Source organism: Styela clava, chromosome 15 (genome assembly GCF_964204865.1).
Source record: "Styela clava chromosome 15, kaStyClav1.hap1.2, whole genome shotgun sequence".
NCBI lineage: Eukaryota > Metazoa > Chordata > Ascidiacea > Stolidobranchia > Styelidae > Styela > Styela clava.
In genome coordinates this window covers 15,935,918-15,950,790 of record NC_135264.1, presented here as the reverse complement: position 1 = coordinate 15,950,790, position 14,873 = coordinate 15,935,918, and the positions used below count along the sequence as shown (strand labels likewise).

At 35.6% G+C, this 14,873-nt stretch overlaps 3 protein-coding genes across 3 annotated transcripts in view; 2 read left to right on the top strand and 1 right to left on the bottom strand.

The window, feature by feature from the left end:
- Positions 1–14,873, bottom strand: part of LOC120333716 (protein-glutamine gamma-glutamyltransferase 4-like) — a 57,119-nt gene that overhangs the window by 31,821 nt on the left and 10,425 nt on the right. The gene's annotated exons all lie outside the window — the stretch shown is intronic.
- The window catches only part of LOC120334465 (uncharacterized), a 122,314-nt gene continuing 110,044 nt past the window's right edge, over positions 2,604–14,873 (top strand). Inside the window, exon 1 of the mRNA XM_078109470.1 lies at positions 2,604–2,613. The gene's annotated coding sequence lies outside the window, so the exon portion shown is untranslated. The remainder of the gene's footprint in view (positions 2,614–14,873) is intronic.
- On the top strand, positions 11,371–13,350 carry LOC120333717 (uncharacterized). The gene is made up of 3 exons (XM_039401052.2): positions 11,371–11,591; positions 11,802–11,989; positions 12,350–13,350. The coding sequence occupies exons 1-3, from the start codon at positions 11,470–11,472 to the stop codon at positions 13,084–13,086; spliced, it is 1,047 nt and encodes a 348-aa protein (XP_039256986.2). The 5' UTR covers positions 11,371–11,469; the 3' UTR covers positions 13,087–13,350.

The window sequence follows — 14,873 nt, the reverse complement described above, 5'->3', positions numbered from 1 at the left end:
GCTGGGCCATCTCGATTCACTTTAGTAAAGCCAAAGCAACATAATTGTAGTCTCATTACTTGCAGAAATAAAAAATCATTTTGCGACTGGTATCGTGGGTCCCATCCAACTGCCCTGTGGCCCCCTGTGGAAGCCACGGGCCTCTCTAATTGGTAATCACTTGTATGAAGAATCTTGTATTTTTCAAACCATTTACAACCGCATTTATCAAAATAGACCCGACGGATCAAATGGATAACGTAGTACAAAAAACGAAAAGTCATAAATAATTAATCATTAATCAATTATGTAACTGAGATACGAGAAACGCAGAAAAAACAAAACATGATGAAGTATAAATCATTTTCTCAACGTGATCTCAACTAAACGTGGAGTGCAATTAAACGACACTTTTCATATCAAACTAATATTTCAATTTTCAATCGCATACTAAGGGGGAGACAATTGCCACTGTGGTATGCGTTTAATCTCATACGGAATCTTCATAAAATTCAGTTACTAACTCTAACTAAAATCGCTGAGATCACACCCCGCTGAGACCGCATATCAAAGTATCACCAAATTTCCTTTCACTAGTGTTTTCCAAGAACGTTTAACCTGAATTTTTCCAAGTATTGCGGAAACCGTTCTCTGCTGACATTGTTTTTAAATAGAAAATTCTATAAATAGCGACACGCGTTATTTGTTGATTGTGACGCTTCTCCCAATCCTTTTCTAAAATTCAATATCATGACCATGTAATTGTTATCCATGTGAATTCAATAGAGTAGAAAACGATATACAAACGCAAGTTAATATAACAAAAAAACACCATATGTCTGAACTAATGAGCGCCACAGAACAAAAATATGAAGAACTGACATCACCTATCATGAAATTACCTATGTCAGCTATCTTCTAACATTATTTTTTAGTACAAAATGTTATTTATAACAACATGCGTTATTTGTTGAATATGGCTCTTCTCTCAATTCTCCCTCTACTTTTATTGAGCATTTCAGATGAGTTGGTTTTTCTGACAATTTTCAGTTTAATTCTTTTCACGTATAGCGATAACTCTAGCATGGGCATACTACGGCCCGCGAGCCAAATCCGGCCCGTTGAGTAGTTCAATCTGGCCCGCCTGATGCTGCTACAGACAAATTGAAGCCAAATTTTGGTCTTTTAGCTGGAAATGATCTCAAGGAATTTGGTGAGATTGCGATTTAGTTTTGGCACGGGGATTATTGTTTCCCACTTTTGCTTTTGTAACACTGTAGATCATGTTTTTAAAATGTAACTTTTAACGTCACACTTACATGGCCTGCCAGTCGAGGTGGGCATGTTGTTTGGCTCTGGTCTAAAAACTTTGGCGGTTACCGCTATTCACTGATATTGCTTTTGAATGCAGTCTATATACGACAAGCGTTATTGGTCGCACGTAGTCCTTTTATCAGTAGCCTACTGATTTCCTTTTTTAGTTACAAGCTTGAGATCTTGCCTTCAGAGAACTTAAATAAAATAATACATCACCAGTATTCAATAACAATGTTATAACGCACAAAATACCTCGAAATTCGAATTGAATCATACCACGGTATTTGAATACATTCACATGACCAGCATTGCTACTTCATTATGATGGCTCAATAGGTTTCGATAATATGTCTTGTGACATAATAATGCAACATTGCAATTTTTACTGTTCCCAGCACTTCCTTCTAAGGTTCGAATTGATTTGTGGAAATTCCCATGAAAGCGAAAACCTTCATGAAAAGGATGATTTCAAAAACTCAGTTTTGTGAGAATGTTAACGCACTTTTATAAAACGTTCAAGACCATGTAATTTTACTAAAACTTACTACTTATACGCAAATATATCTGTGCGAAAAGAGATGTTTAAAAAGAATGAATGAAATTTTGTCTAAAATATTGAATATCTTTTTTGGAAATTGCTTTCAGATGGTTCTGAAATTGGTCTAATTTTTGACTGGAAAATTGAACATATGAAGATTTAAAATAATATTGAACTCACATTCGAATATTATAATTATTTTCTCTTTTTATCACATATTAGAAACGTTTACATTATAGCTATCACCTCCTATCAGCCTCTAACATTGATATGAACAAACTACGGCTCGCAGACCAAATCCGACCCGTTCAAACTTATAATTCAAACATGTCCGCCTGATGCTACCACAGTTAAACTGATAACAAAATTCGAGATTTAAGCTAAAACATAGCTCAAAAAATTTGTTGAGATTGCAATTAAATTTAGTTTTGGCGAGAGGCTTATTGTTTTCCACTTTTGCCTTTGTAACACTGTAAATATTGTTCATAAAATGTAATTTTTTACGTCACACTTACATAGCCCGCCAGTCTAGGTGGGCATAATTTTGCGTTCCCTGGTCCAAAAACATTGCCAACTCCTGTGTCTAAAAGCAATATCAACACGAATGCCCCATGGAAACGAAATAACCATCCAATATAGCTCTAGCAGTCTATTAACAAACGCTTGTTATGGGCTGTTTCAGAAAGACACCATTTACACAAGTCCCATCTATGACGTGGTTGCTAAAGCATAACCAATGCGAAATATGTTATAAAAACAAAACCACGATGTTGTATTAAAGACAAAAGGTTTAAAATGACTGACGTTAGGACCTAACAATCTTGGGACGTAGATAATAAATTTAGTAAAAGTTCCGTTAGACTAGGACCATGAATGTTTATAATTTAATTGAATAATTTGGGATTATGATCTGTTGTTTCAATGCTATACTTTTAGAAAACTAAGCAAATTCAATAGAATTTTCGAGTTAATAATATACAGTAGTAAAGTAGAAACTCTAGAATGTAGTTAAGAAAACTTCTTGAATTTTTTGTACAAGGAATGCAGATTCCAGCGCAATCTGCATTCCTACTTCTGGATACTGGATATATGCAACTGGATAATTGCTAATTTTCTTATTTTGAGAATTGGCAAGTACTTTTATTTTTTTTCTTGGCGTGCGCTTTGTACAAAAGACCCAAGATTTCATATATATATATATTACAAGGCAGACGAAATGAGACAAGATGCTTTAATAATAAGACGTATCAGCCATCAGGACCGAGTCAGGAAGTGAATAACCAGCAGATACGTATTTTCATGAATCTTGGGACGGTGAAGGGAGTCGACTGTTACGCGAACTACTCTACTCTTTCACTAGTGTCTTCCAAGATCGTTTAATTAACCTGAATTGTTCCAAGTTCTGCGGGGACCGTTCTCTGCTGACATTGTTTTTAAAAAGAAAATCCTATATATATTGTCTACTATAACCCTGACAAGGACAAACTATGGCCTTTGGCCCTTATCTGACCCGTTGAGTGATTCAACCGCCTGATGCTGCCACAACCAAACCAAAACCAAATTTAAATGATTGAGCTAAAAATAGCCCAAAGAAGTAGTTGGAATTGTGATAAAATTTAGTTTTGCCACGAGGCTTTTTTACATCTTCGCTTTTTTAACATTGTTAAGTGAAAAAAATTTTGTTCATGAAATGTAACTATTTTCGTCACACTTACACGGCCCGCCAGTATAGGTGGGCAACATTTTTGGCCCCCGATCCAAAAACATTGCCCATCCCGGGGGAGTCTAACCATTACAATGGCTTGGACTTTCGTTGTAGCTAAATTTTTAAAATTTCACAAGTCTCGCGCCCCCCCTCAAAAATAGTTAGCTAACAATAAGCTACAAATAAGACATAGTAAAGCGAAAGTATGTTTCATTTAGAAACCACGTTGAAAATACGTAGATGGAACGTAAATAGTGAAATAAATGGAAATGTAAATATCCAAAATAAGGTGGGCACTGGGCAGGATCAAATTTAACAAATATTTTTATTTTTAATTAACTTCACGCTACTTCAAAAATTGTCTACACCCCCTTGTGTGGCGCCCCACCGCCTGGGAACGACTTTTCGAGGTCTAAGCATTACAATTTCTTTGACATTGTCTATTAACCCAATTTACTTAGGTTACCCACTTTCAAAGCGTTTCTGAGTAAGAATTCGGCCCGCGAAATCGAATGAGGGGCACAATGTGGCCCGCGCAATAAAAACGTTGGGCCTTGTGCGAATGATCCTCTGTTAGATCGATAAATCTTCCGTGTTATTCAGTCGGACTTTGTACTGTGTTATTACAACGCTGTTACCGTTAGCAGAGTTCTAAACAAGATGTTGAGTTACTATATAGACAATCTCGTGACTAATAATGTTTCGTGTACGTTGGTCATTCGTATTGTTGATACAGTGGTGTATATTCAATGATGCGATTCAAAATTTTAAAGTGGGTTATTTTTTGTATTAAACCCCCTAATAACAGATTCCCTCAATTTAGATAATATAGGGTGTCCAAAAAGTCTTGGAATTTTTTCAAATTAAAAAAAGGGAATTTATCAATACCATATATTGTTTGGATATAATAAATTAAGTGAAACTATGTAAACAATTACTGATTAAAAAACAACAAACCTGGTTAAGATATATTGAGAACTGACTTCATAACAAAATTGAAATTGTAAAGGGACTTTATGGACACCCTGTATATGTATGCCGATACGTAAACTGCATAATATAACACGCTTCATATAAATCTAATTTATCATTTTTAAAACATCAAACATAACGCTAGTCGTCAGCTGCAGTGCTATTGCCCATTTACTTCGGTCGTCTAAAGTCTAAAATACAAGAACGGGTTCGCTGATTAGCTCGATATTCCAAGAACGGGTCCGTATTAACCCTTGTGAACCCCTAATCCCATCATTAGGCATATTGTAATGTCTAACTGATTTTGATAGCCGTAGCATGGTCGTATCACCCCATTGAATCTACGACATTACACATTCCTGGGAATCGTACTGGTCCTATTTATTTTTTACACACGCTTTTTCAAATCAAGACCCGACTATAAAGTGAGGTCCCGCGCTGTCTACTAAAAGTGAAGAGAGTAATGATAGAAGAGTTGCAAGTTTGCCCAAACGAGGTCCCGAATTCTCAACTAAAAGTGGAAATAGTACACATAAGAGAGATGCAAGTTTGCTCAAATCAAGGTCTTGAGCCCCCAACCAAAACTGAAAAGAGTGCTGGTAAAATGGTTTTAGGTTTGTTTAGAGCCTTGTCCCAAGCCCTCAAATAAAATGGGAGAGAGTACTGATAGAGGAGTTGCAAGTTTTTTTTGAAGCAAAGTCCCGAGCATTTAACTAAAAGTGGGAAGAATACTGATAGAAGAGTTGCAAAATACCACTGACACGCTGAAAACGATATTAGAGATTTATAGGTCCTCCATTGCTACAGAGATGTCACGAGACATCGAACTTGAACACCACAAAACTACAGTCGAAACTATATGGGAAACAACTAAATCTATTTGCAACTAAAATACTAATCAACGACCAACAAACTTGCGTAACAAATTAACCAAAAACCGCGCCCGAGGGCTACTACATCACCTGACACGGATGAATAACTTTAAAGCATTTTTTTGTGTTTTTAAGTTTTCGTCAAATTACTTATTTTATAGCCATTTCACGCACGATCCAAAGATAATGTTAAAGCTTACATGTGGTTTATTTATGGTCAAGGAAACATACACATACAACATTCCTGGCTCGCGATTGAATAAATAAGCCATGGTATGAGATCATTTCTGTAAGCGAGTGTTTCGTTTCAAAAATAAAACAAAAATAAGTTTTCTGCTTCATTGCTTTGTGTACGACGATTATATTTGTTTATTTTTGTATCGTTTCAACGAGAGGTGGTTACTAAGCGGCTTAATCGTATAAGAATCGCGATGGTTTTGTGGGCGCGCTGGCCTATATTTGGAAAGTCAAGGGCTAACTGTGTGTTCTCATAGTAAATCGAAAGTCTGAAGTACTTTCTCACTCACGGTCTCATAAATAAAAATGAATACTTGTTCTTGTTTATTTTAGATATTTACCCGAAGAAAAAATAGAGACTAGCGAGCAGATTCCTAAAAGTTAAATAAACTGATGCGACGATTCGCTTTTGTGGGCGCATTTTAGTATATTTGTAACGTTGTGGCCGAACTTTTGTACTTCCCAACCACGGTTTTAAAAATAAAAATAAACACTTGTTCATGTTTATTTTAGATGTTTACCAGAAGGAAAAAATAGAGACTAGCGAGCATATTCTAAAAAGTTAAATAGAAATACGATGGTTTTCTTTTGCGGGCACATTTTAGTATATTTGTAACGTTGCAAATTCGTAGCAAATTAACGATCTTTTGTACTTCACAACCACGGTTTTATAAATAAAAATAAACACTTGTTCCGGTATTTTGTGGGCGCAGTGATCTATACATTTGAAATATTGTGAGCTAACTTCATGTTCGCATAGCAAGTTGACGTAGATACGCAACCGACTGCCTAATAATATGGCAAACCATTTCTTCTTATCTTACACCTTTGTCTATCTTTGACAAGCTAGCTATCAAAGTTCATATCTTAATTCTTATTTCTAATAATCGTAAACCGTCGAACATTTTATAAAATATTGTCTCCGCTATGACGTCCCAAAATCTGTTTAAATTAATCATTGCAAAGAACTGAATATATTCCTCGTAGATATTATCAATTTGCTAACAATTCCAGAATTTTATCTTTTGTTTTAGAATACGCCCTCGTGGCAGGAAGAAGCACCCAACGCGTGATAGCATTGTCCTGTTGCACAAAACTACGCTAGTTATATGCACCGTTAAATAATAATAATAGTAACTACGTCTGAATGACATTCTACAAAGTGGAACTCTAGTTGATCTGTCACACACCAGACTAACAACTACGATTAGTAACGTCTTTAAAGGTATTTGTTTATCTCTAATATGAGTCGTACATAGACTTAGACTACGATATGCTTATGTATCATGTTAGATTTGAGTTTGGTCATGTGGAATTCAGTAACAATTCACTGTGCAAAGTCCAGGTTGACTGACTGACAGGAAATGAATCAAAAACAGCTCAATTAAATTATACCTTTTGTAAGAAGGAACGGAAGCACTTGAAAACAATTATATGCTTCACTGCATTTAATATTAGGTTTTGTGCTGCAAATAGTATAGTTTCAATTTCAACTGGTTTTCCGGGTCAGAAATTATCAATTTCGCCAAAAACAGCATATTGAATCATCGTGTTTGTAGAGCGCTTCAAAAGGTGATAATAAAAAATTTAAGGATTTTCTGTCAGTCTTTTAACTTTGAATGGATAGACTCCTAACAAGTTCAGTTTTTTGAACGTTAATTATAATATACCCAAAATGACATCATAGACAAAATATGACGTGATGATATCGTTATATGACGACTTGTTTATCAGAACGAGTGCCTGGCTAAAAATCGTTTTTTTTTTTAATATCTTTCCTCAAATCAAGATTACGCGTACTACATTAAAAATAAATAGGTTTGATTCCTCAGCGAAGCTGTACATTACTAAAGAACATACTATCAAACCTCTTGTATCACTCCCTATATGAACGTCATTACTGAAAAATATGTTATAGCTGAATAACTTCACGTCTCCACATATTATAAAACTAAGGCCACTTTTAACTAAATGATCTTTTGTACGAAGCGCCCCAAAGGTCAAAACAAGAAAACTAGTAAATATCCAGTTAGTCTTTGGGTTAGGAATGCAGATTGCACTGGAAATTCAAAATTTAAATCATTCCTAACCCCAACTGGAAATATTCTAATTCGTTATTTTAAAACTCGCTTGTTTTTCTCAAATCTCACATTTTTGCATTAATGGCGGGAGCTTTGTACAAAAGATCCAAACTATAATTCACTCTCATTCTACAAAAAACGGATACGCTGTTCATTTGGTAAACTTTAATGTTCATAATAAGAACACAGTAACTACAGTAAACAGCGCTTACACAAACTATACTTAGCTAAACTTATCAACGGGACACTTGAGATATATTCGCAAACCGTTATCGAATCTTAAGTGGCGAAACCTTTATGCTCGCGTAAACAAAATTGTACGAGTGAGAATTCGCGAATGAAAAGCGTTTGTAACGGGTAATTGGACACCGCAGACCAAGTGTGGTTGGTTTAACCTAAATCCGTTAAAATGAAAGGAGTCTTTACTGAGGTAACGAACACGATTCGGCGATTCAAAACATTTAAATATAATGTTGATGCTCCGGATTGTCTAAGAAACGTCTGCGGATCTGGATTATGAGAAAGGACTCTATCTGTTGACTCCAGAATAGCACTACCCAGTCACCACGGTCATTATGTAAAAACACACGACAATCTAACTGAATCATAAGTAGCTTATCAAAGTACGCTCCAGAAATGCATCCTTAATTAAGTCGGTATCTGTGCGTAATTGGCAAAACCTTTTTATTTTGACGTAAATAACTTTGCATGGGAGAGCGCCGGGCGAAGAAAAACGTTGTAATTGGTAACTGAACACCGCAGACCTAGCATGGTTTTTATAACCGATATACGTTGAATGAGAGGACTCTTCGTAGAGGTAACGTACACGACACGGCGGTTTAATACACATTTTAATACAATCTTGATACTCCGGATTATTAAAACACGTCTCCGGATCCTCCTTGATTCCGAAATAGCACTACCTCACGGTCCTTTATATAAAAACATACGACAACCTAAGGTCCTAAACTATGCTTAGCTTATCAAATTGCGCTTGAGAATTACACAAACCGTTATCTGTTTATGAGTGGCAAAACCTTTTTATTTTAACTTTGTATGAGAGAACGTTGGATAAGAAAATGATTACAATGTGCAACTGGACACCGCAGACCAGGCCTGATTGGTTTAATCGTTACTCACTGAAATAAAACAAATTCAGGACTTATTTTCAAATAAATATAACAGACACGATCCGGCGATTCGGAACATTACAATAAACAGTTTAAAAAATTCTATTCTGGACATGGATATTAGAAAATCAACTCTTCATCTCGGCCTCGATATAGCACCGATTCCAAAGTTCTTCAAAATACTAAAACCAACTACACTGAGCTCACCAAATCGAGTATAAGTAAAGAAATATATATTGGTATTTTGTTACCGTCTGTTAGCAGTCAAACGTTTTTATTGACGTAAGCAAGTTTGTATGCGAACACTGACGAACAAAACACTGAGCGGAGTTACCGGGTGATAGTGATAGGTTGAGAAATTCGATTGAAAGAGCCTTACCGAGTTTACTGTACGCACCGTAAGTTATGCCTGATCGTTGATAGGTCTGGTGCCGTGCGAAGTCGTAAAATTTATCGAGTGGCAAAACATTTATATTGAGCGAACATGTTTGTATGCCAACATTGGCGAGTAAAAAGCTGTACTTAGGGGGACCTTAAGCTTTGACCATGCTTGGTTGGTTTATTTGTGATACGCTGAAAAAACGTCTCAGAGTGGCAAAGCAAGGCATATTGAGCACGTTTGTATGGAGAACATTGGCGAATGAAAAACGTTATATCCATTTACCGTGGCACGGTAAATTATACTTGGTTGTTGTGATTGTGATATGTTGAAAAGAAACAAAATTACTGTCTTTGGGTTGCCAAATCGTTATAAAGAAGTGAATCAAATCATATGCGAACATTGGTAAATAAAAAAAAACTACACCAAGTAACTGGTTTACGTTTATACCATGCCTGGCCTGTTGTTATTGTAATACGTGAAGTTGAAACTAAAAAACGGATATTGCCAAATAAAAATGGTTTAAATTGAGTTACTGCGTGCCATAGAACAAGCATGGGTTGTATTCATATAAAATGTGACTCATAAACAGACTTCAGAAATAATCTGTGGGCGGTCTGTCTTTGCTGAGATTAAACACAACTCGGTCTAAACTGAATAATTATTTATTTGGAACTCCCACGAATCCGGGCCAACCTCGAATGACACAAATTTTAAAAGAATAATGAATAAATTATGACATGATATTCTGGATAGAGATACGTTTCCCCACTTCGCCAGGAAGGAATTTTGTCGTTTTGGGAAAAGACTTTTGCATTGTATTTGCTGTAGTATTACTAATTTTTCTTGAGTTTTTATTATTATTATTATATTTATACGTGCACACATAATAAACTGCTTAAACTGCTTCTTGCGCACGTCACCTGTCCTTTTACACATTTTAATTTCCACAGGCTTTGAAACACCCCCTGCAATATCCACATTAACATGTGTGCCGTCATCAAGATGATGACATCAAAACTATTTGGCATTTTATGACGTCAACTTATTGATGACGACACCTGTCCTGTCCTGCATCCTAATAGCCACAGCCTTTTAAACAATATATATGATATCGACAGTATCAGATATGACGTCACCGGAATGACGACATCAAACGTGTTTGAGATCTTGATACGTCAACTTATTAGTGACGTCACTTGTCTTAATATACATTTCAATATCCACAATCTTTGAAACAACACAATATACGACAACGACATGACGACGACATAAAAATCGTTTGATACAATCGCTCATAAATGTACCCATCTCGATTGTGCAAATATAACTTACATAACAAGGACGATAACAGCATCGTAATAAACTTTTGAATTGAATTAAATATTGTAGTTTCATATTTTGTTGTGTCTCATAAAAATTTAATACATTAGAGAATAGCGCGTCCCATTGAAAGCCTATATTCTCGTTAAATTTTAGACAAAAAGTTGTCAAACACGAATAGTACGTTGGTAGAAAGGCAGTGAGTACACGGTTCATGAAATACAGCATTGGAGTCAGGAAATTAGGAACAAAGTTACTTCAAACCGAAGAACTGATTCAAGATTTGAATTTTGGGAACTGAATCAGAGTCAGTGTTAAAAGCGAAAATTTAGGACAAAGCAGAACCGAACAGTAAACAAAAATTATAAAATCTGATTCGGGATTTGAGTTTCATTTATTTAACAAGGAAGGGTAAAACGCGACCTCATTTTCGAATTAGTCAGAAACATTTCTTTTGGGGTCATATTTCTTTTTCCGTAACTAAAGAGCTGCGTATTTCGAATTAAATATTCGAATCGAATAGTGAATTATTCGAATTTTTTTCTTTTCGCTAATGGTCGAGATGAATTCCCCAATTTTCGTTTATTGAAGCCATATTTTGTCAATGCAATTCTGACATATAACTCATTTAGTAGAGCTATTGATGAATCGTGTTTCTTTGTATGTGTCCTCAGCAATCTGCCTGAGTGATAAATTCTGTGTTTTCAGTAATTCATTTATTAACAAGACTAATTACAATGATAAAGTCATATACAATTATATAGCCTCCATCGTCTCCCAAGCATTCGAGAATCGATCCGATTCTGAAATCATCGGGTATTTGAAAATGACCAGGCCTATCCGCGAGTCAAGGTTCGGATTTATATAAAAATTCTGCTATAATTTTTTTCTCAGTTTCATTAGAAAGCTAATATATAATATTTGAATTAAACTGTAATGGCCCAAGGGGGAGGGGATCCCATCGATCCTAATATGGTGGTGCTTGTCGAAAACCTGACTTTTGTAAACAATGTAAACGTGATTGAAGTAGATCAATTCATACAAGGAGAAGCAGTGCAGTAAGTTTCGATTTGTTTTTGCATGAAGATTTTGAAAAATTTTAGTCGTTAAGGAAAAGAAGTCGTTTTTCTCAGTGATTTTGAAATTCTTAAATATGCTAAATAAACCATTTCTGTAATGATTGCATAAAACGATATTCTTCGCGAAGGCCACGTTTATTTAAACGATTTCTTGTTGTGAAATGAGTGCATTTTATGATCTTGTTGCAGAATTCAACGAAGTACAAGTATAATCGCTAACAACATAGATCAGGTTGTTATTACTCCTCAAAATGACGATCCGCCACCAAATCCGGTAGATGGCGCTCAAGATGCCGCGCAAATGCAAGCAGACAGCGCAATGCCTCACGACTTAACAGATCCATTAGAAGCCACGAAGAAATTAATTGACAAACTAAGTACGGATTTTTAAGTATTTAGATTTACGCTTCAAAAACTATTATCTATAACTGACATGGGCATACTACATGGCCAAACACGACCCGTTGGGTAATTCAATCAGGCCCGATTGATGCTGACACAACCAAACTGAAACCAAATTTTGATGTTTTAGCTAAAAAATAACACAAGTAATTTGTTGAGATTGCGATCAAATTTAGTTTTGTCACGAGGTTTATTGTTGTCCACTTTTGCTTTAGTAACACTGTAAATATTGTTCATGAAATGTATCTTTTTACGTCACAATTCCATGGCCCGCCAGGCCAATCCAATTCAAGGTTAATAAACGAGTCGAGGACAAAATCTGAAATCATTTTTAGATCCTGTTGAAAGTTCAGAAATCAATCAACAGCTTTTTCTAACCGAATGTCATTTCCGTGGCAACGATTACGAAAAGGCAATGGGAAGTCTGGCATCAATGCAAAAAATTTTAACGTCATCGGGACATATTGAAACTGATAACGTCATCAAAAAATCCGAGAGTTTCATTGATGAAGAAAATAATTACGTAGTGGCGTTAATTCTAATTTCTTGCGCTTCGAAAATGTATAAAGCTTATCCCGACCCAAACGAGGCGATTATTAAGATAAAACAATGCTTAAAGAACTTTTGCTTCGCAATGCGGGATTTGGCAAACAGTGATCCGATTATATTATTGCGAGATTTGGGTCTACGAATGCTTCAAGACATTTTTGATGACCTACAGAGTATTACTGGTGTTGACCTCAACAAAAAGGCGGAAATAGTAGCTTCCTGTCTCGGCATTATGGGATTCTTCTATTTCCACACGGTTAAAAGACCATTACAGTCAATAGAGCTCTTCGAATGGGGAATAAGCATCATGAAACAGCAATTTGGTCAAACGGCTTCGAAGTTTAAACTAGTCGGATATCTACAACATAATATTGCAACTACATACGACCGAGAAGGCAACAAGAAAAAAGCTAAAGAATATCGTTCGTCTGCCATCACATCCAAGAAGACTGCGCAGGATTGGGACAACGAATCCCAAAAGAAAAAAAGCTTAAACAAAACTAAAAATTATCCGTGGAAGTAAAAAAAATCGAAATTTGAAAACTGAACAAGTTGAATGTAACCGAAATGTAACCGGAAAGTTAGGCCGGACTAACGGCGACTTATCTATGTCAGCCAAATATTCTGGGTTAGAAATCTCATCCAAAATTTGTCGTTGGGTTTGATACATTGAGTATAGTGCAAGCACAATTAAAATAAAAACATTTACTATCAACTTATTTTCCATTCTTTGAATATGAAAGCATTAACAGGCTGATTATTTCTTTTGCAATCTGCTGGTAACTGATTGATGGGTTCGCCATATGATTGAGGCGTTTCATTGACCAACTTAACTAACGGTCTAATTATGAAAATTCTGTATATTTTGTTATCGAGAACATGAGTTTAAAATAAATTATTTGATTGTTCATCTAATTTTGTGTTGTACTAATCTCACTCAAAAAAGGGAACGAACTATAAGGTTTTGTGCTCGAATAGATAAAAAAAAATGGTAACAATAACTAACAAGTCGGAAAAAACATAGCATAGCAGTTTTTTATTATTATTTATGTGTCAATGTGTTAAGAGTGATCCATCCCAAAGCACGAAGCAATAATATGGGACTAACTAAATTCATTCAAATGTTCTGGCAATTCGAATACCGGTATACGCAGATAGGAGTTTATTTCTTTAATATATGGTGGGAAATTTTATTCAGTATAAGAGCCGCATGCAGCAAGTCAGAAATATGTGAGAGACGCATAATTTTTGAAATTAATAATATTAGAATACCGTGAACTGAAAATATCGTATGATAACAATATGGCAAAGTATATATTCTTCAACCACTTTATAAATTTAAAAAAAAAACTGTTACGCTACAGTTTCTCTTAGTTAAATTTGGATAATATATAATTACTGACAGTGAAAAGAGCCGCATGAAATATCCGGCGAGCCGCGGTTTGCTCACCGTTGCTATATACGTATGGGGGAGGAAGGCACAGTTGGCTTTAGTATTCATCCCACTCCATCAACGCAAACGCACCCCAAATTAGAGAATGTAGGCAAGAATGCAATACCGTGACATAAATTTGGGTTTATTTTTTATTTTAATTTAGGCCTAGATTCGAACACGGTCAATTTATGCGCGTAGGAACATATCACATATTCCGTAGAGTTACTGCAAGCGGTATTTTCGTTTCCGAATACTTAAACGAGACCAATTTGTGCGCGTGGAACAGATTATATATTCTGTGAGGCTTCTGCGAGAGGTATTTTCGTTCCCAAGTGCTAAAAATAGGCCAATTTGTGCGAGTGGAACAGCCCACATTTTTTTCCAGGCTTCTGCGAGAGATATTTTTGTTCCCAAATGCTTGGCAAGGTATTAATATGTCTCGCCCCAACATGGAATCATATTTCTAACACAAGAAGAATGCTTCGATATATGGACACAAGTGCAAACGTAGTAGTATCAAATCATCTACAGTGCTAGTAATCTGCCCACCACATCACGCAATTTAAATCTGATGATGTCATCAAACAAAACACCGAAGTGACCACAGATATTTATAAATTAAATAAAATAATTAGCTTTCCAGTTTTTCAAAAGTTTCTAGTAGTTGAAAAAAAAGTTTTTTTTTTACAACAATGTAATAACAAACGATACATACAGGTCCACTTCGTTTACAATATTCTAAAATGGCCAAACGCGATCGAATTATTCTCGTGGGAACGTCCATATTTCCCGCCTTGTTATTATAACGGAATACTCCTTTCATTATCTATTCTCTCTCTAAATATTTACTTAACTGACCGGCCTCGATGACCAAT